General features: G+C 35.3%; 1 protein-coding gene across 2 annotated transcripts in view; it reads left to right on the top strand.

Annotated features, from left to right (window-relative positions):
- Nucleotides 1–22,987, top strand: part of LOC145660538 (uncharacterized) — a 235,908-nt gene that overhangs the window by 172,307 nt on the left and 40,614 nt on the right. For both annotated transcript variants that reach the window (XM_081725730.1, XM_081725729.1), the window contains exons 7-8: nucleotides 4,195–4,373; nucleotides 15,072–15,230. In XM_081725730.1, the coding sequence (XP_081581856.1) occupies nucleotides 4,195–4,373; nucleotides 15,072–15,230 (338 nt within the window). The remainder of the gene's footprint in view (nucleotides 1–4,194; nucleotides 4,374–15,071; nucleotides 15,231–22,987) is intronic.

Genomic DNA, 22,987 nt, shown 5'->3' with positions numbered 1-22,987 from the left:
GAAATGGGACTAAAGTAAAAACATTGAATATTTTTCCTAAGAGTGAGGGCTAAATTGTTATTGATGTTTTGAAAATGGATCATTTATCACTATAATCTACATTATGATCGGTAATAGAAATTTCACTTAAAGTAGATACTAATGAGTGAAGTCTTATGAAAATCATGCCCAAAATTGTAAGAATCGATTTAATATGAAAGACATTAGATATGTCATTGTTTGAAGGATCAACATGCAATGCTCATTCGGCACAATAAAATAATAGAGTAAATACTAGTACATTCTTAACTATTCTACGTGTATTCATGCAAGATTGTTGAATAATGTGTTTGTTGGAGATTAATGTCTCAACAACACGAGGCTAGGTGAAACATAGACCACTAGTTGAACGATGAATCCAAACTAGGAGGGTCGTTTAGCCTCCGATTGGTTAGAAAAGAAACACCGAATTAAATACGAAGCATTTATTATATACATCTGAAAACTACTTTGCTCTATTTTTCAACATAGTCTCCATAAACATCCAAGAGCGCTAGCATCATATTTCTGCACTAGCTTAGAATTTCCATCAGCATAAAAATCCCCCGCCTGTGACTTGAGCCACAGTACTTCCTGCAGTCTAACCTCTGCTTCACTACGTCATATAACACAATCCTGGTAATTTGTGGAAGTTCATCGGTAAGCTCCGGCAAATTTGTGAAACGTCGATTTTCACTTACGTTTCCATTAATTTTCTAAATGAGTTCATCAGTGACCACTGATGGCCTGCCACTCCTCTCTTCGTCATCAATGTTCGTTCACCTTTAAATGAACAAACCCATTCACGAACAACACCCTCACTCATCACACTTGGTCTATACATGGCACAAAGTTCCAAATGAATAGCTGCTACCGAATATTGTTTTGGCGTAAGAAAACATATAACAGCTCGCATCTCACACTTGACGGGGTTTTCTATTGCAGCACACGTTTTGAGATGCCACAGTGGACTAGTGAACAAACAACCTTCACTCTACCACATCTGGATGCAGACTGATCTACCGCTTACGTCTGTGCAAAGATGGTAACGCTGCCGCAAGTACTTCACACACAGTCACCAATCGGAGGTTATTTTCCGAACGCGCCTCGTACAAGAACTCCTGCCGGAGATCGAACCTTGATCTACCGTAGGAAAAGCATGAACACTATTTATTTGACACGAGTTGTTCTAAGTTTATTAAAATATGAAAGTTATATTCAAAAATTAGTTTCATCATCATCATAGGTATTCTGCCCTTATTGGCAGGTCACTTGCCGCAGCTGAGAAGCTTCCATGCTCCACGGTTCTCCGCTAACCTTTTTCTCTTCGCGTATGATCTTTCTGTTTTAATATCATCCATTAATTGTAGTCTCCTTCGCCCCCTCCCTCTCTTTCCCGCCACCATACCCTCTAGGACATCCCTCATGATACAATCTATTCTTAGGCAATGTCCCAATCAGTTTCTCTTCCTCTTCCTAATAATATCTAAAAGTGTTCTTTTCTCACCCACCATTTCTAACACTCTCTCATTCGTTTTCCGCTCTACCCAACTAATTCTTTCCATTCTTCTCCACACCCACATTTCGAAGGCTTCCAGTCAATTTTCGTCACCTTTGCGCAATGTCCACGTTTCCGCCACATACAGTACAACACTCCACACGAAGCATTTTATGAGTCTTTTTCTCAACTCTTTATTCAAGGTCCCACAAAACAGACTTTTCTTCCTCCTAAAGGCTTCTTTCGCCATTCCTATCCTTGCTTTTATTTCACGTTCGCATTTCATGTCATTACTAAGAATACTACCCAGGTACCGAAAACTATTCACTTGTTCTATTTTCTCCCCTCCTACTTTTATATTTGACACAGACCCCTTCGTTCCAATCACCATGGCTTTTGTCTTTCTAACATTTATTTTCATCCCATATTCTTCAAAGCCCTTTCTCATTTTTTCTAACATTTTATTGATTTTCTTTTCAGATTCTGCAAGAAGCGCAATATCGTCTGCAAATCCTATGCATCTAATTATTCTACCTCCTACCGAAATGCCATTATCATCATGTAGGCTCTTTTTTACTATCTCTTCTAGATAGACATTAAATAGTGTTAGCGAGAGGCAGCATCCTTGTCGAACTCCCCTTCCAATTGCACTCTCTTCCGTCAGTTCATCCCCTATCCTAACACTTACTTGTTGGTTCATGTATAAGTTTCTTATGAGTCTTCTATCTTTCCATTCCAACACTATCTTTGTTAGAACTCCCAACAACAATTCCCAATTCACGCGGTCAAAAGATCAATAAATACGACATACACCTCTTTCCCTTTTTCTATAAATCTTTCACCGATCGCCCTTAATAATCCAATAGCATCTCTTGTGCCCTTGCTTCTTCTGAACCCGAACTGCTCCTCCTCAACATCTTTATTTGTTCTTCCATATAACCTTCTGTTCAGTATTCGGAGCAGAATTTTAGCTGCATGAGATATGAGACTAATAGTTCTATAATCCTCGCATCTCTTTGGGTTCGATTTCTTAGCCATCAGTATCATGATCGTTTTCAGAAAGTCTTTTGGCCATTCTCCTGTTTCACATATTTCATTGCATAGTCGCAACAATTCTTTCTTTCCCTTGTCTCCTATATTTTTAATGAATTCGATTGGTATATTATCTATTCCTGTTGCCTCTCCATTCCTAATCTCAGATATAGCCTTTTCAAACTCATTCCGAAGAATACTAAATCCTTTATCATCCTCGCCTACTTCATTTTCTACTTCAACATTTAGGTTACACGGTCTATTCCTACTCTCATATAATTCTTAAACGTATTCTTTCCACCTTCCTATGACCTCATTTCTCTCGCTGACTACCTTCCCATTCTTATTTTCTACTGCCATCATAATACCCCCCTTGTTTCCTCCGAAATTCCATAGATTTCACCTCCTTGTACATTTCCTCATATTTCCCAACTCTTTCTAATTCTTCTATGTCCTCGCATTTTCTTTTGTAAAACTCTTCCCTCGCTCTGTCTGTTTCTCTTCGTAATTCATTATTTAACTTTCTGTACATCTTTCTGCCCTCTTCTGTATCAACCTGTTTCCACATCTTCCTCTACCTCATTTTCTGTAACATCTGCTCAGTAACCCATGTTTTTTTTAGCAGTTTTTTATTCGCGGTAACCTACTGCTTCTTCTGCAGCCTGCTGTAAGCAACGTTTAATATGTTCCCACCGTGCGTTACTAGCAGCGCCTATCCTTTCCTCGTTTGAACATTTTTCTTCGAATTTTTCAACGAAAAGATTTCTTATTTCCTCGTTTTTCAACTTTTCAGTATTCAATACTTTGTTACCTACTTTTCTTCTGCCTACATTTTTCAGTTGAATATCTACTTCGGCCAGCACAAGATTATGATCAGAGAAAATATCAGCCCCGGGAAGGGTCTTCGCGTTCTTTAAGCTATTCCGATACCTGTCCTGAATCATAACATAGTCTATCTGATATCTTCCGCCGTCTATTGGTGATTTCCATGTATATTTTCTTCTCTTGTGCTGATTGAACCAAGTGTTCCCAATTACTAGTGAATTCTGTCTACAGAAATTCACCAGTCCCCCTCCCCTTTCATTTCTTTCGCCTAAACCATATTTGCCTACGATACTACCTTCCTGTTTTTCTCCTACAACTGCATTGAAATCTCCCATTAGAATTATGCATGCACCCTTCTTCTCCTTATCTATAATTTCTTCTATTTTCTCATAATTTTCCTCTACTTCTTCATTTGCATGCGAAATCTTCGGTGCATATGTCTGTATCACCACTAAATCCTAAATTCTACTTTCACTACCTTCTCCTTTAAGCGCTTTCCAAGAATTATTCCTACGCCATTATGACCGCCTTTTTCATTACCTGAGTAAAGCATTCTATATCCTTCGCTGTTCAATACCCCATTAACTTCCCATCTAACTTCACAAATGCCTACCGAATCTAAATTATTTTGTTTCACTTCTTCTTTAATATTTAAAATTAGTTTAATATATTAAAATTAATATAACGACAGCATGCTGCGAATATTTACTACTTTATATATTTGCGCAACGTTCCTGTTATGAAGGACAGCATCTACTTTTAACGTCGGTTCCGAATCACGGCCGGAGCTTGAATCATTGCAATTCTTTTATCTTTTGCAGGCTATGGTTTAACAGAAGCGTCTCCTATTGCAATGCTTACCCCGAAGCACTCTCACCATTTCCATCCGTCAGAAGTTGGTGTTCCAATTCCTAATACCAAGGTGAAAGTCACGAATCTACAGACGGGAGAATCTTTGGGACCTGAGCAAGTGGGAGAGCTTTGTATTAAAGGACCACAGGTATTGAAAAGTTCAGTATGTTTTCTTCTGTATTAACACAAATAGCCATTATACTTGTATCGTAAATAAGGGTGAAGCATCCGATTCCAGGAAATCAAGGCTACATTGCCAAATAAAATCGCAAATACTAGCTAGCAGGGTCGCCGGAACTCTGTTAATGTAAGGAAAGAAATGATTAAGTACAGCATAAAATTAAATGTATACTGTTGCCTACTTCCATGACTATTAAAGGGATAAGTGTAATGTAGTGGCGGATCAAGGCTTCTCGGTACAGTTAGTAGTTTCTCACAAATTAAAGTTGTCAAATTATAAATATAAATGCTTTATTATAAAAATCAAACATTCAATAAGAACAAACTGAATGAGCCTAACAGGCTTTCTTAGAAAACTTAAATATGATTCGCACAAAGTGGTTTGATATGTGGTAGAATATATCTAGTTAATTTAACACTTAGACTGTCCATGGTCATTTTTGAGGATGGATCATAGTGTCAACGTATGATCACTACCAGGCTACGAAGCGATATTCAAATAATAGGTACCTAGAGATCTCAATATTCAATATTCCAAGTTTCTTGAACCAGATATGGCTCCTGGCGGGAAAAAATGCGTGAGCAATATATAGCTCATAGGTCTTCAGGGGGATATATTTGTTTTACAATTTTAATGGTATGCAACAATGTATTATTAATAAAAAGTGTCGATTTCCATGTTTTTCATGTGAACCACATATGACTCACAGGGCCTAAACGTAGATTTCTTCCTCTGAGGCCCATGACCCATATGTGGCTTATGCATTTTTCCCACCAAGAGCCAGATCTGATTCGAAAAACTTGGAATATTAAATATTGAGGTCTCTAGGTATGTATTCTTTGAATATGGTAAATTCTAAAATGCGAAGTACCACAGCTGAACAAAAGCCCAAACAAGTTGAATTTTCACATTTTCAGCACTTAACATTTTCATATATTTTCCGTGAATGTCGATATATAGTTCGAAAAGCTAAGGGGCATGCAATATAGTCACACACTTAATCCAAAACATTGTATTGGAAAAGAAACAATCCTTTTTGTAGGGCCTCAGATAAGTGTCAAACAAAAATCAACGCATTAGCCATATATGGCTCAGGGACCGCCACGGTTAGTTTTAGTGTGAACCACATATGGTTCACATGGCGGTCAATGTGTTAACAATCGAGTTAATGTTTTCCAAAACAACAAATGTCCAACACATTGTAAATTTCACTATCAAAAATATAACTATACACAAACAATAAATATCTCATTGTAATAATTCCAAAATATATAATGTTCGAAACAGATTTTAAGCCATTTAATGCCCTTTCATTGCCCAGAAGAACTATTCACCAGTCTTTTTTTCAATTCATAGTTTCCTTTTGGATTCAATTTGATTATTAAATTTTGCACACTCATGTTAACTTCAATACAATACAATTTAGATAATAATCTCCAATTCAACAAAAAGGAAATTAGTATGTAAGTTTATATCCCTTGTTTCGATATTACGAGCTGGCGGGTTTCCTCTAATCACGTGAACGTACCCAGATGGCAGCATACATTAGATCAGTATGTAGTAGCAGGACCCATGCCAACTGTTTCCAAGATCGTTATCTTGAAAAACACTTGATCAGGGACTCTTATATTAACTATCTTTTTCGCTACCCCAGATTTTATTGTTATTACAGTTTTACTGAAGAAATAATCTTGCAATATATAAATTTCGGCGGCCAAAATGTTTTTCTTAAACTTAATACCTAGGAGTTTGTTTATTCTGTCTTGTTTCATTCCTAATCTTCCACAGCTTTCCATCAGATAACAAGTTCGTAAAACTTCTTCACTGTATAATTCGAAAAAATGTCAAATGTCCTTGTAATAATGGAAAAGATAACTCACCGTGGTAGATACTCCATCTCAGATACTCATATATATATATATATATATATATATATATATATATATATATATATATATATATAGAGAGAGAGAGAGAGAGAGAGAGAGAGACATATTGCCATATCTTTTTATTGAAGTTATTTGTTAATAAGATACTTTAGTATATCTTCCTTTTTTCTTATTACTAACAAAACATATACAATGAATTTAAACTAAATTAAAATTTTTAGGTGCTATTTCTACTTTTTTATTGACCTTACACGTCTCGACTATCCCTATACTTTTTATGGAACGTTACTTGTATTTGGATTTTCGATCGACTGTAGCCATAGGGTGTTTTGCGTGGAAAACTAACAATTTAATATGGACATCAATAAGAAAACGATATCTTCGGGTTAAACAACTTAAATAAGGATGCTTCTTAAACATTTTTTCCATCATCTTATCATTTATTTGAAAATCTATAGTAATATGCTTATATCGGTACGTGTTTCTTCTCTTATCCTAGATGTATTATTTTCAATGTATGCTTTAGTCAGTTCTTTGTTTCTTCTCACCGCAATAACCCTAAATTAGTGACCCATTTACAATCTAAAGGTGAATACAGTAAAGTTTACGTTCCATATACATCTCAAATGAAGTAAATTCAGATTCTAAAATAACACTTGAGTTTACTGTATGTTGAATTTGATGTATCAATTAGGACCATTTAGGTTGATCATTACTGACATAGCTTTTCATAATTGTCTTAATTAAATAGTTTTATCTCACTGTAAGATTTGGATAAGGATTATAAGTATTCACATGCATAATGTCTTGACTATAAAGAAAAGTTTCGAATATTTGACTCAGAAAATATGATGCACGATCTGTCAGTAGGACGTTCAACCTTCCATAACTATATAAGAGCTATAAGAGCTTCTCATACTTTATAATAATTTGGAAATTCAATTGGTTTAAGAGCTCCAATATAGTGAAAAGACTAGCATTATCTGTTACATCCAGATTAGATATAATCCATTACTAGTTGGAAAAGGTCTTTGAAGATTAAGATGCGAAACTTGATGGGGTATAGTAGTTCTATAAGAACAATAGTTACAATATAACTTAGGGTTTCTACTCTTACTTTATTAACAAACCAAACATGCTCTTATATAATTCTTAATGTCTTCAAACGTTCCTGACCATATGAATTTTGTCGGTATTTTTTGCTATAGAACGCTTTATTCCCTGATGTGAACCTGTTCCAATTTCGTCATGCTGATATTTTTCAGTTCTTTAGGAACCACTATCCTTAGACCCCCATTTAGTTTATCCTTTGTTCCCTTTAATAAAACTCTATCTTTTAATTGGTAATTAGGAACAACTTCTCCTTCCTCGAAAGTATCTATCTGTGCATCTATTTATAATATACTGTGATTTGTTTTAGTTTCGGGTCCTCTCGTTGTTGTTCATGCAAATGTTAAAATAGAAATTTTCTATAAAATATGAAAAAGTTCAGTTGTCTTACCATTTGTCTCGTTTATTTCCTGGATTTCTGGGTTATTAGGATATAAACAAATATTATCTAATGTTCTACTAATAAAATCAGCTTGGGCGTTTACTAAACTTCTAAGGTGGAAAACACTAAATTGAAACCTGCATATTTTCTCGATCAAAGTACCATACTTTCGCTGTAGTTTTTGATTGAATACTATCCAAATAAGGCTTCGAGAATCTGTAAAAACTAAGTTTTTTTGTGTAAGAAAGGTTCAAATTTAGAAATAGGTCAAAATAAGAATAATAGACGTTCATAGACGTTCTTGCTTCAATCTGTTTCAGGCACGATTTTCGAATAAAAATATACGTACCTCAAAATTCCTTTATCATCATATTGACTTAAAATGGAACTATAAAATTTCGTGGATGTATCCACATGTATTATGAACTGGGTATTTAGATCGGGTATCTTTTATGAATCACGTGATCTATAAGAAGTTGCTTAATTTTATCCAAAACTTCATCTTCTACTTTAGTTCAATGAAACGATATTTTATTAGATTGTAAACTATGCAAAGGAGCTAATAATTATGAATATAAATCTAAATATTTCGAATAATATCCTAAAAAATTTTAAAATTTTGTGTAAACCAAGTCTATTTTTAGTCTAGATTTTGACTACTTTTGTCATTATCTACTTTCATACTCCCATTTAAAAAATTCATAACTCAGAAGCTTAATTTTACGTTTGAATATCTTAGCCTTTTTGGGGAAAACTGTTGTACCCCACTCTCTTAGTCTCTGTGAAACTTTTTCTATTAAGACTTTTTTAGACTCAATATATGGACTCTGTAGGATAAAATCATCCCAGTAAATATCTAAATGTTCACCTATGTAAATATCTAAATCATAAAAAACTTCTTAAATAAATTAGCAAGTATAAAGCTCCTTTCACAGTAACCCATTGGCAGGTGGTTAAAACGAATAATCTAGTTTATGTAGCGAATGCAGTGCACATTTTAGATTCTTTTAGCTTCGCTTGAGAAATACTTGGCAAGCGAAAAAATAATATAAACTTTATCTTTGTCAATGTTATCATAATAGTTCCACAATTTGGAGCAGGAGCTTCCCATCGAAACCTTTTTATTTAATTGTAAATAATCCACAACTAACAGTTTAAATCTTCCTTCTTACTGATGAAGAAGCATGTTGAAACATAGCGAAATAAGTCCACTTGCTTTATAACATCTTTAACAACCAACTCCTTTAAAAATCCATCCAATTCCCGCAACTTATGCTTAGGTAAAGAATACGCAGGGGTGTAGCCAAGGGGGGGCCATCGGGGCCGGCCCCCCAAATGGTTTCCTGGCCCCCCCAAATGACCAGCTTTTAAAACATCATAGTAAAATTATCTCGCTTCATTCATTTAAAAGTAACAAAGTTTATTGACAATTAATAATTTATGGTAAAATAGTAAGGAGAAATATTGTTTTTTTCCATACCGATCGAAAAATAGTATAGTATCTCTTCCTTATACCGATCGAAAAATAGGATACTTTTTTGTGACAGCAGATTACACAATTTACTGCAATTTATATTTGACAGTTTGAAGACAAACGTTTTAACAAGGTACTACAAATACAGCCATAAAACAAAGGTATTAAACTGATTTGTAACTACAGTATATTTTTATATGCTTTAACAAGTGTTTTAAAAGACATAGACGATGGAAAATTTGGTGAGAAACAATGTTTTTATTCAATTTGGATTTCATTCGCTCTCTCTCTCATTTCTACTCAGTGTAATAAAATAATTATGATTTTTTTAGTCACGAATAATAAATATTTTTGTCAGGAAACCGTAAAGAAATTAAGTAAAATTTCAAAGAAAATCACTCTTGTGTAGATAGGTTATGTATACAAGGTCTTAAATTTAAATATAAAGGTAACCAAGAAAAGTTTTGTTGCTTTTTCAGCCACCACCTTCGAACATTGATATGTCACCTAACCTGGAAGATCAAAAAAGGTCCCCATCAGCATCGACGACCTTCTGAAAACGTTCTGGAAGGCCATGGAATCCATCGCGGTAGAACTTGGTGGGCGAAACGAAGAAAGTATCACGTGCATTTTGGACTTTTACTACGGATTTGAACTGACATCCTCTAAGGTGATTGTTCAAAGAATGGAACAGGTGATAATCGGACGGTGCAATACCCGGGGAATATAGTGGTTGCAATATTGTTTCCCATCCAAGGCGGAAAATGGTGCCCTGAGTCATCTTAGCTACGTGGGACTTAGCGTTGTCCCGTAAACGAGGACCCATTTGCAATTCAGAAGCGATGGCTCCAGAGTTTTGAGTTTTTTGTTGAGCACAGCTCAACTGCTGACACTACACAGTTGCATTGATATTCTGACCAGCTGGTAGCAGTTCCCGATGCACGATGCACCAAACACACAGAAGGACCTTATTCTGGTACAGTGCTGGTTTCGGCTGTTTTGAAATCGGTTCATGGGATGCTAACCAATGATGACGGCGCGGTGGAGCTTCGTATACGGCACACTTTTTATCACATGTCAACGACTCCGAAATCACAGAAATGGCTCCGAAACAGTAAATAAACACAGGCGACTGCCGCGTTGCCTTTTGACCCGGAGTCAAAAGTGAGACCCATTGACCCAGCTTGTAGTGCTTCACAAGTTGATGGATGTGCTGCCGAATGGTTTCTCCACACACTGAATTGTAGTCCCAGTTCCTCTTTGTACATGTGTTGGTCTTCTTGCACGTGGTGTTTTCGGGTGTTTCATCATCGTCCTTAAACATGTTAAACCATCGCTGCAATGTCCGCGTCGTCACGACACCCTCACCAAAGGCCTGGCATATCTTCTGTCCCGCTACAGCGGCGTTTGACCTCCATTTGAACTCGTTTAGCATACATGCTCTTATGACGCTCTGTGGATGTTCCATGTTCCCTCTGTCTTTACGCAGTTCACGGTGTGTCTGAATTGCCACAACCAGATATTATGTTGGATATACCCACACCAACAACTGACGTTCGCCTTATCTCCACTCGCATTCAACTCACGGTGTGAGGTCCAATTGAGCACAGACCTCCACGAAAAGAGACAGAACTTTCTTGGTTACCTTTATAGTTATGCACAAAAGTATAGCGTTTGGTCCCGGGCAGTAGTTCTTGATTAAGCATAATAAAAACTATCTTGAATATAATTTATGGATAATAATAATAATAATAATAATAATAATAATAATAATAATAATAATAATAATAATAATAATAATAATAATAAGAAGAAGAAGAAGAAGAAGAAGAAGAAGAAGAAAAACAAAAAAATAGTTTTCCAGAAGAAAACCAAAATTTTCCTTTCTTTCAGGCCTCAAAAACACTAGCAGCAACACTTTTTTTTTGACTTTGTACATTATAGCTGCCCCCCCTTAAAAACGACGGGCCCCCCTTCACAAATCTGCTGGCTACACCCCTGAGAATACGGTTGCTGGAGGCAGGTCGTATCATTCTTTGAAATTATTTCATATTCAAAATCCTTAATATTACCTAATTCATTACTTATAACATCTGATTAATTTATCGACTAACTTAGTCAAATAATGTTTTAAATCATCGGAATAGATATCAGTAGAAATATCAACTGTACCTTTTTGATTGTATGGTGACTGAATAGTCACTTCATCAAAGCTTTTGAATAAACTTGATTACTGATAATTAGGCTTCGGATTTTTAGGTCCCAAAAAATTCAAATTAGGATTTTAAAGAGTGCATTTTAGGATTTTATAGGTTTTTAAAAACACCGTTTAGGATTTTTAGCGTTATATTACTGAAAACGGAATATTACTACACTTTAAACACTTTGTTAGCTATTTCATACTTAAATGGTAACCTTAATTTAGTAAGCTTTATGCTAACCAGTCTTCTGCGTAATAAAAATAATAAAACTCTTCTTACCTTTGACTTTTTTTGATAGCTGAAATATAGTTTAACATATGTATGGCCTGTCGTACTATAGTAGTAGTAGTAGTAGTAGTAGTTTTTTTTTTTTTTGTCAGTTTTCTTATATTTGAAATTTTATACAACACCACAAATATCACTTCACTTTTCTAACGATACACTGAGGAAATACGAATGTTCAAATATTGTTTTTCCGGCACTTTTCATGTTTTCACAGTCGCTTATTCACAATCGCAGCCGCAAATTACAAAGAAACATGCTGTGTGAAGGAAACCTTGTTATTGCATTGTTGAAAACTGGTTGACTACGTGTTTGAAAGTATTTTTCAAGTTAAAAATAACTATAAGGAATCATTTAGGACGTTATAGGTTCTAAAAGCTAATTTAGGATTTTTTAGGTCCTAACCCCCCAATTAGGACATTTTAGGTCCTATAAAACTAATATAGTTCTACTTATAGCAACTTGAAATGTAAAGAAAACACGAATTTTTTGCATTCACTGTACAGGAATAAAATAGGTTCGAACCTAAGAATCCGGAGCCTACTGATAATAGTTACATTAGTCGGCTTTCCAGTACTAGACAGTTCTCTGAGTGGTCTGTTGTTCCTTTGCTGTCTCGTCCCCATATTCTTCTGAATATGATTGGCACCAGAATTGTCTGTCTTACCGTCAGGTATGCCTTGAGAGCCAGTCAACATAACTAACGCTTGTGTAGCCCTGGAATGATACAACAATACATTCTTTTTCGTGTAAATTTACTTACATATTATTTTCCTCATTCAATGCCAATATGCATTTTTGTAATTAATACAAGCTTCATGTTTATTCAGGAATTGGCCATCCATTAGTAATTTTACGTCAGAAATATCTACTATATAAAACCAGTCAATGTATTTCTTCGTGTTAAATGAAAACACAATTTCAACGGCTTCCATAACCACAAATCTCATTTATGTTATTTGATTTAGCTTTTGGTTTACATTTCTATCTTAGTTTCTCAAGGAAGTTTTTACCAATAAAATTCGATTAAATATAGTGATTATATAGCATGTTACAGGAATATGATACAATGAATCTGAAGTTTGCATGACGTATTGCTGTTCATTTTTTTGTAAAGTGTAACATTTATCTGAAGTGGTAGTTTGAGAATGGAAGAAAGTAGAAACGCTTTTAAAGTCTTGACTGGAAGACCAATCGGAAAACGACCATTAGAAAGACCTGGGCGCAGATGGGAGGACAATATTAAGATGGATCTCGCAGAGATAGGAATACAAAGTAGAAACTGGATTCAATTGGCTAAGGATAGAAGTCAGTGGAGAGCTTTTTGAACGCGGCATTGAACCTAAGGGTTCCATAGGCCATAGAGTGAGTGAGTGTAGTTTGAGAAAAAATTTTGTTTAGAAGGAAATTTTTCTGTGACATTTGGATTAATAACAGTTTCTGCAAACATATGCTCTTGACCCACACGTATAACATTGTTTAGGCCTTCGCGTAGTTTTGTTAACTGCTGCGATACCTTTGGAAGGAGATCGGATAGCATTATGATAATCGAATTGATATTTATGATTCGAATCGTACGATTCGGCAAAATCAAATGGTTCTTTCTTAGTTTGAGGGACTCAAGCTAACGCAAGAATATTACGTATCTCTTACGTAACCAAGTTGATTGCAATCGAACATAATTAATGTTCACTCATATCCATGTCGAACAACGTTGTTACACTGCTCTTCTCCCGTATAAATTTAGAAAATTATTTGATCACTGTTCATTACCTGGTAAAACTTTTTTGAACGATTTGGGATTTTACAATACTACTCGCTTTTTATTAACTAAATTTGAGATAATATATTCCGAATTTCTACTAATGTTCTTCAACATTTGTATATATATAAGAAAAGGTTCGGAAACAGGTTAGAAATGGTTAGTATAGTAATATGTAGATTCTAACTGGCTCGCTTTCTATATTTTTGATGTTTTTCATTGTCTTTAAGTTATTCAGTATTTTTTTAAAAAAAGTGGAGCTGTATTTTTTTCATCTTACTACCATCATAACGAAAGTTACCTGATCATTAGTGTCCGATTCATCTTAATAAATGTCATAGATATTGTACATTATCAATCTTACATTAAAACATGTTTTCATCTACCTTCTCAATAAGTACGCATGAGAATTGACAATCATCCATACATCATCATCTTCAGCTCAATAAGGTTTTGTGATTGGTATGTGTCCTTGGATATTTTCCCCGCTACACGTTCATATTATCGTAGAATTTTATTGATTCCAATTGTATGCAATGTTGAACATTTTAATGCGTGTACTAGCTTAACATACGCTGTCTATACATGTTCTCTCTACACTCTAATACCAGAATGAATCTCCTCAATTTCTCACTATATATGTACTTGTATCCCTTTATAAACAATACTCAAACACGAAGGACTCACAAAGGAAATGTATTGCTATATTCAAACATATAAAAGTAGTATTTTGCCCTCGCCTTCGGTGCGAGCGGTCCCAGTTTCTATTCTCAGTGGGAGCACTCGGTCGAAAAAGTGTAAAATGCTTTTTCAGGCCAGCCATCCTGAAAGAGGTTTTCCTGGGCTTTCCTCATTCACACCAGACAAATGCAGGGGTAGTACCTAACTTACAGGTCCCACGCCGCTTCCTTCCTTTCCCAATACTTTCTTCCTTCAATTTCCTCGGATAGTGTGATCGCCGAAGAACATCATCCCTCATACGTGACGGACTAACATGGCCTTAAATGCCAAAAGCCCAGAAATCGAAATTCTAATCCTAATGCAAAAAGCATTATTGTAATGTATAGATGTTAAGGAGAGTTTGTGGCGAACTTGGAGTAGTGATAGATGAAGTCAAATGATTTTTTTTATTGTTGTTGTTGTTATATATAAATCCATATCAGACCACTCCTCAATGCGCCTCTACAAGCCATTGAAGTTGCGACCATGCAATAAATTTTGCCATTCAGTTTAAAGTAAAGCACCTCAATGTCTGTCAATCCACTATACGTAGCGTTTGTTCTTGTTGCATAACACAAGGATATCAAAATCTTAGCAACTCCCTACTAACAATGTTAATTTTCTGGGTTCAAAACGACTTCTAAAACGTTGGAGAGATATTTAGGAAGTTTACACAAAATTTGGAATCGACGCTTATGGTTTCCACATTTCTAGAGCTTATGGTTTCCGAGATATCATTATCGAAAGGAATTATCCACAAATATATAAATCTATCTTCTTGTAGATTGTTTATACCTATTTTCTTGTAACAATTATATAATTTTAAAATTCTCTTAATGTTACAGATAACAAAAGGTTACATGTGTAAGGACCACAATGACATTCAGCGGATTCTAGATGAGGATGGATGGTTACATACTGGTGACTTAGCGTATTATGATACGCAAGGAGAGTTCTTCATGATCAACAAAGACAGAACTTTACTCACTGTTCATGGATATGAGGTAAATTTACATATTTAGAAATATCTACATTTTGTCGCGTGCACCGTTAGCAAGTAATTCATATTCAACAAAAGTTGGGTAATAACTTGATAAATACCACTTCTTTTCGTTGGCGCACAATATTCTGGTAGATTTGTTATTTATTTAAGAAATTTTGATACAGTCATTCTACATTGGAAACATTTAAGTGGAAAGGAATTTCGAAAGTCAGAATGCTTTTAAAGGTACCTTCTCAGCATCCACCTAGTGAGAAAAAACTTTTGAAAAACCTGAGTCAATATGATTGGCTGTGAGATTGGAACCCGTAACGTCACGATTGCTGATCAAACATCAGGGACGTTTCCTCTATGTAGAATATGAGGATCATTCTAAAATACATTTTGAGGTATTATTAGTATGTACTTTATGCATTAATGAGTCTTAAAATACTATAAGCGCAAAATAGATTCGAGTAGGGAGTTCCATTTAAGAAAGATTTTACTATTCTCTCTTCACAACTTGATCGAACCGCGATGTTGGTTTGTCCAACGTGGTTTAGTCTTTGGTCACTTTTTTACTCTTACCTCTATATGAGGAGCCTAGTCGATCTCCCTACAACTCAGACTGGTAAGATGTGCACAGAGAAAAATAAATGACGATATGTAATTTTATGTTTTACGACGTACTACGAACACTTTTTATATGTAATGTATGTATAGATTTTTAATATTTTTTAAGAAGTTCCTCGTTAGTTTCAACTAATTTTCTCTTGATACTATCCTAAAATTACAGTGACCCACTTTGAATCGAATCTACCGCTCCCTTCCTACTCTTCGTAAGCTTTCCAGACCGAGGAATGGAAAAACCAAGTGCAGTCACTCGGTCGAAAAAGTGTAACACACTTTTTCAGGCCAGCCACCCTGAATGAGGTTTTCCTGGGTTTTTCTCATTCATACCAGGCAAATGCCGAGGTGGTACCTAACTTATAGGTCTCAGGCCGCTTCCTTCCTTCCCCAATCCTTTCTTCCCCGGATTGTGTGCTCGCCGAGGGACGTCATCCCTCAAATCGTGACGGGCTAAATGGCCTTAGATGCCGAAAGCCCAGAAATCTAAATCCTAAATCCCTAAAAAACCAAGTGCATGAATCAAGTGCCATATACTTCATTCATGAAAGTACTTCATATCTTTAAAAAAAAAAGAAAGAAAAAACTATTTCCAAATTGAGTTCCTATAAACTTTGTGATTCGGGTTTATGTTCACCACTTTTTGTTTTTACAAAGTTTTGCAGCCATCTGTAAATTAGACTATTATTTAGTGGATCTTAGACGATTTATTACGACCCTGGTATGGAGCGTGGCGCTTTACGGATCAGAGACGTGGATATTGAGAAAAGCTGAATCCAAGTCGGAAGCATTTGAAACGTGGTGGTGTCGCAGAATGCTGCGCATATCATGGACCGAAAGGAAAAGGAATGTATACGTAGTAAAGGAAGCTAATGAAGGACGACAGATCATGAAGATAATAGGAAAAAGAAGAAACAGCATGCTTGGCCATCTTATTCGGGACTCCGATTGGATCACCGTGTTCACAAAGGGAAAGGTAGAAGTAAAACCAGGAAGAGGAAGACCAAGGATAGAATATTTAGATGTAGTTACGAAGAAGAAATCTTGTCAAAGTGTAAAACAGCTCTCCCAAGGAAGAGAAAAGTTCTAAAATTTCCATGTTGCCCACTAACCTATGGTTGAGGTGAACAATAAGACGCATCTTATATTGAGATATTTTGATCAAAAAGAGTACATTGAAGTAAGTCAACAGGAAAATGGAAACCAAGATATTCTCATAATAGAGAGCTTGTTAAATCAGAGAGAAAACCTAAATCGTTAACAGGAAAATAGTTCACTCAGCATCATTCACACGTGTGAGAAAATTTTGCTTCTTGAGTAGCTGAAAATCGTTCTTTTATTGCAAGGTTGAACTCTACAGGCCCTTTTGACATTGAATTTTACTCTCATAACTTGTTCTAACACAACTAACATCTGACTTTCTTCGTTTTGCCAGAAAATTTTAATGACACTGGAGAATCTCTCACATTCCTCATTTGTAACAGACAAAATGAAAGTAAACTCAATGAGTGGCACATCCACTTTTGAATTAGAGCCTGCCTTTTGAATTTTTATATAGTCTACTCCATCCGCCCAAACTAACTCTTTTTTTATTTTTATTTATTTATTTATTTATTTTATTTATTTATTTTTTTTTTTGCCCAACCATTAAAATGTTTCACAATACATTTTGATACTATGCAGTATGCCAAAAATTTGTCATTAAATTCTTGTGGAATCTATGAATTACTTATTTGTTTAAGAATAGCTCTTGAAATTCTCATAGGAAAGCTTAGCGTAAAGAAGAAGATGCTTAATACCATTTACTGAAATTTATTACTTGCTGACGTGAGTATGATGGCAAGAATGAAATGTTAAGCCACCATGTCATGCAACATTTTCGCACTTCTTTCGCACCCATGACGCCTCTATGGTGTTCTTTACAACTGGCGCAACGGGTGTATAAAATGCCTTTTAGTTCCGCATAGGTGATATGGGGAGCCATACACAGCAGTTTTGTCCATATTGTAGTCCTCACTGGGACCAATTATGACATACCGCCGACTAAAAACTTTATGTTCTCACATCGCATGACCTATTTTTACCCGTGTCTAACAAATAACATATCCGTTTACTGTAAGCGATATGCATAGCGATTATACACGCTTCGTCGTACGTCACGATACCACCACTTATCGCATAGAGACATATTTAGCACTTTGCTATTTTGAAATAAACAACACATAACAAGCAAACTAAGTAGTACTGTGTTTAAAACGTTCGAACAAAGTTGAATTACATGAGAAAATTCCACAAGAAAGGGAAGTCCAAGGTAGGTTTGAAGGTAAGTACTGTACTGTATGAATGCATAACAAACGATGGAGTTTCCAGTTCTTGTGTCTGGTTGAGAACATAAGTATATCAGAATTTCAGTTGACGTTTTAATGAGAGTAGAAGCAGTGGTCGAAGTGAGACGGTATGCGTTGGTATGCCATACCGCCTGGTTTTTCAGTAATGAGGACATACCGTCTCTGGTTTTTCAATGATCAAGACTAGGGATGCGCACGAGACAAAATTTGTGGCTGTCTCGACTCGAAAATGTGCTGTAAAAGTGATGTCTCGACTCGAAAAATATATATTTTTCTATTATAAGAGCCGTGTCTCGACTCGAATTTTGTCAGGAAAATCCTGTCTCGACTCGTCTCGTGCACATTTCTAATCAAGACAATATTTAAATAACCGGTATATTGAGTCAAAATCATAATAGAACATACAGCTTCTGCTTTTCTTCCACTTCGAACACTGAGTAGAAGTATGTAACGATAGTACAATGGGGGTACCAATTTGATCATAGAAATAGAGTGCTACTTTAGGTTTAAATATTAGTATCATTAGGTAATGGTGACTAGGATTTCTTAGTAGAACTACAATTTGCAGTTGTTAAGATGTTTTAGCTAGGTCTTAAGCGTAGTAATACTTAAGTACAGTTGCTGTTCATCGTTATCTGTATTCAGGTTTTATTGAATATCTTTTAATAGGTTCTTAATTTCTTTTTAGGAACACTTTATATGTACAAAATCATATCAACGTTGTGATAAATCGCTGACAGTGAAGCAGATTTCATGTACAAGGTTTGTCGTTCTGCACATTTATTCCCTAATAGTAGAATTAACCTATATCAGTATCCTTTGAAATACATCATTTCTTTAATTAATATTTCTCTTTATTTGCTCTTAACGTTGCAATACACTTTACTATATTATTATTACTATTATTATCATTACCAATTCCATTTACTTACGCATAAATTGATTATTATTTCATCAATTAACTTTACATTTGTTAACTTTAAATGACTTATTTCATTTCAGATACGCTGAAGTAGATACGCTAACCAAAAAGTACCATCTACATGTAGCTTGCTGATTAGGATTATAAATTCAGGAGAACTGTACTGACAGCATTGACTACAACATTGATTAAATGCCTGCATATTTGCAATACTATCATCTTGATTTCATGCAATAAAAGAATGTTATTAAACCACACATGACTATTACTAAACATTACGATGAATACAGTTTGTTCTTTTCATATTTACTGTAAGTCAGTACATTGCCACATTAACTAACTGGTTCATATTATCTTTGCTATCCTAAATAACTTGAAGTAGAAATGCAAATTACTGAATAAAGCAACGTTTATTTATTTATTTATTTATTTATTTATTTTTAAAAGTAATAATTGTGTGACAGTTTCGCCAACTGACTGAACATATTGGCTTTATCAGACACTGTCAACGAACCCGACAGTATCTGATGAAGCCATTATGTTCAGTTAGTTGGTGAAACTGTTACACAGTTATTATTGTTTAAAAAAGCAAACATAGCTTTATTCAGTAATTTGCATTTCTAGTTTATGCGTCATTATGTATAAGATATTGGATACTGAAAGTGTTGAGAAAATCTAATACTACAAATTTTGATGTAATTAGTTGAATTTTTGACTTTTCATAATTTTACTGTTGATTTGACTGGATTTGAGTTTAGCGTCCCTTTCAGCAGCAAGGCTATATGAGACAAGGACCCACAACTTAAATTGAGATCCAAACCGCATGCTTCCGTCGGGAATCGAACCGGGCATGTCCGATATTCATATTTACTGTTAGTAGCAAAAGGCGAGGAGAGAGGAAAAAATCTCCTAATTCTACTTAATTAATAAATGCTTGACACAGTGACAACGCGAGCTTTAATTTCTTGTAGGGACAAGTAAAGAAGAAGATACATTTTTTGGGAGGAAGGAGATTTTTATGCATACCTCAAATAATAATTTTATATTTTTGGACCTACATTCCAAATACATGTCCGGGGGACGGACGAAGTCATCTAGGAGCACCTGCTTCTTGTTCCGCTCTAGTTAGTGCAATGAACTAATTATTATCATGAAATAAATGTTTTCTATTTCAACGATATTGTTCTGTATATTACGAAGAATGTTACAGCAAATTTATATCGATACGCCTTTCTTCTTTCTATCTTTTGTTCTTGATATGGTACAGAAACATAGGTCCTACCCTTATCGCCTATGGCGCATCCTCTTTAATTCAGGTCAAAAAGATATACGGATTCACAGATTTATTAACAGAACACAAAATTGGCCATTTGGAAATCTGAACATATAAAATAAAATAATCAGAACAAATAAACCAATAAGCATGAAAATACTGGAACATCACAGTAAATATGAAAATACTAGAATGGTATCACGGAACATTCCAACCATTTCTGAGGATTCATTTATTGGTAGACCTTATAAAGCTGCGTTTATAAAATTTCTGTCAAATCATTTTAATGTATCATAAAAAAACAACGGTTTTGGGAAGAAAAAAGTATACAATATTTGAATCTCCAAAAGAGTATCTATGCCACTATCAAAAGGAGTACATCTAGTTACCTTAACTTTGGCTATGGGAAATTCATCATGTGGGAAATTTTGAAGTCTGATATGTAGCTGCCACAGGAAGAAAGACTGAAATTCCGTCCCGGAACAGAAGTTTTTCAAGATAGCGTCGAGTCAAAGATGACGCCTTAGACTACTCTAAAACTGGGAACACTTCAACTTTTAATTATCCAATTTTAGCCCTCTTTTTCAAAAACGAAAGCTTGTTTGTTATATTTGCAACACATTTTATCATTATGATTTTTGTAATATCTGTAACAATATGTGAAGAAAATAACAGAAAAAGAATTTTGTAGGTCTTTACGTTTCATTTAACCTATAATATCCGTAACAACCACATATTTTGCGAAGAAAGTAAATCGTTTTCGTTGAGGTATTTATGAATATTCCAACTGTAACAAAGTCTGAATTATAGAGATTTGAACATTCAAAGGAAAGCGCGCTAGCACAAGCCATTCGATGTAGACAATTCATACTGAGGCGTAATCTTCTCTGTATTCGTACAACAGAAGTCCTGACTGACTGACTGACTGACGCATTTTGCCTTGGCCCATCTATGTGAGGAAGGCAGTATCATGATTAATCGGGTTATTGCTCTGAAGTCCAATGACAATGGTCACGTGCTCATTCCAGCCGTTATCGATTATGCCGCAAGGTTAACATTGATATGCATTGTATCGGGCGTCGGATATGGAGTTCCATATCTAACAGCGTACAATGAACTGTGTGCTCAGATAAAAGTCTGCAGTTAATTTTGAGACAGTTCGCGTCCTGTGCTGTTATACCAACCTCGACAGTTTACAAGTTTGACATCTTTTATGAGGTCTGGTGGCATCATGTCTTGCAGTTTGATGCTGTTTCATCGTCCTTTTCCTATTTTTGGAAGGTCCTAACTATGGCAGCTTGCTGTTTCTGAGATGCTCTTTCCCAGCGGTCTGGTCACCACAATTCGGTTTCTATCAAAATCAGATATATCACCGGCCTTCCCCATTCTATGCAGAAGCTTCACACTGACTGATCGAATGAGATTCCTGTCACCGTCTGACGACTCGTCCTCTCTTACGTTAATCCACCTAATGAATTCGTTCAAAAAGTAGTGGGGGTCATAATGTTTTGGCTGGTCAGTGTATATTTATTTTCTTCCTCTGGAAGAGATTGGAACATAAACAGCGAACTTTTCAGACAACTAAAGAAATTTGTTTGCTTCCTGCATTTGAGAAACAAGCGTATTAATCTAGTAAATGATGCATGCTAACAGTTATTTCGAAGCAAACGAGGTATAGTTGATTCTGTTCAACTTCCTCCATGCGAAAGTTGCTTCTATCAACATTCTCCTAGAGTAAATTACCAATCTGTAATTTGGAAACAATTCCTGGAGAATCGTTCTGAATTCTCTGAACCTGAAAATAGTGGTTGGACAATTGACAAGAGTGGAGATTTATCTCTTCAATGGATGACCGAATTACCAACTCCACAAGATGTTTTGAACCATTTACGTTACTCTTGTTCACGTTCCTGTAAGTTGCCTAGTTGATTTTGCTTGATTAATACCCTGAAATGCAAGCCTGATTGTAAGCTCATTGACTGTTACAACCTACCGTGGAGAGCACGCTTACCCTACCCATGACAATGACACAATATTTATGGGAAGTAGGAGTAAGGCACGCTTAGGGAATGCTTAATTTTGATTCACAGAAGAATGTTTAAATATCCTTTCAATTAACTAAACATTTACATGCACAAATTTTATGTCATGTTAGTAACTATTAAATCCTATTGTGAGCTCTGTCTTCATAGTTACATGACCAATTAGTAAATCCTTCTAAATACATGGGTCTATGGCCTAATACTGCCCATCATCTCCTATTAGAGATCTTCTACCATCAGACAATTATTATGTTGGTAATTACTTTGATTCCCGTGAAAAAAAAGTCATACTGCTCAACCTGAAAGAGAGACACATAGATGTCTTGCATATATTGACATACTGTGCTTACCAAGCAGCCGGGTGAAAAGATGTCTAGAAAAGCAGAAAAAATAAAGGTAATTCACTTTTCCTGGGAATCAATGACTTTTTTTCTTCAAGTGAATACATGGACTAAATGCATTATACATTACCACTTCCATATATGGAATCTGATATATATATTTACATTACTTGTGATCACACATAAAAGTCTTTTATGTGCACAATCTAAATTGGCTTCGACATGACAT

The sequence above is a fragment of the Thermobia domestica genome, chromosome 9 (assembly GCF_964235325.1).
Source record: "Thermobia domestica chromosome 9, izTheDome1.hap1.1, whole genome shotgun sequence".
Classification (NCBI taxonomy): Eukaryota; Metazoa; Arthropoda; class Insecta; order Zygentoma; family Lepismatidae; genus Thermobia; species Thermobia domestica.
The sequence above is the reverse complement of the archived record's forward strand: the minus strand, read 5'-3'. Positions and strand labels throughout refer to the sequence as shown.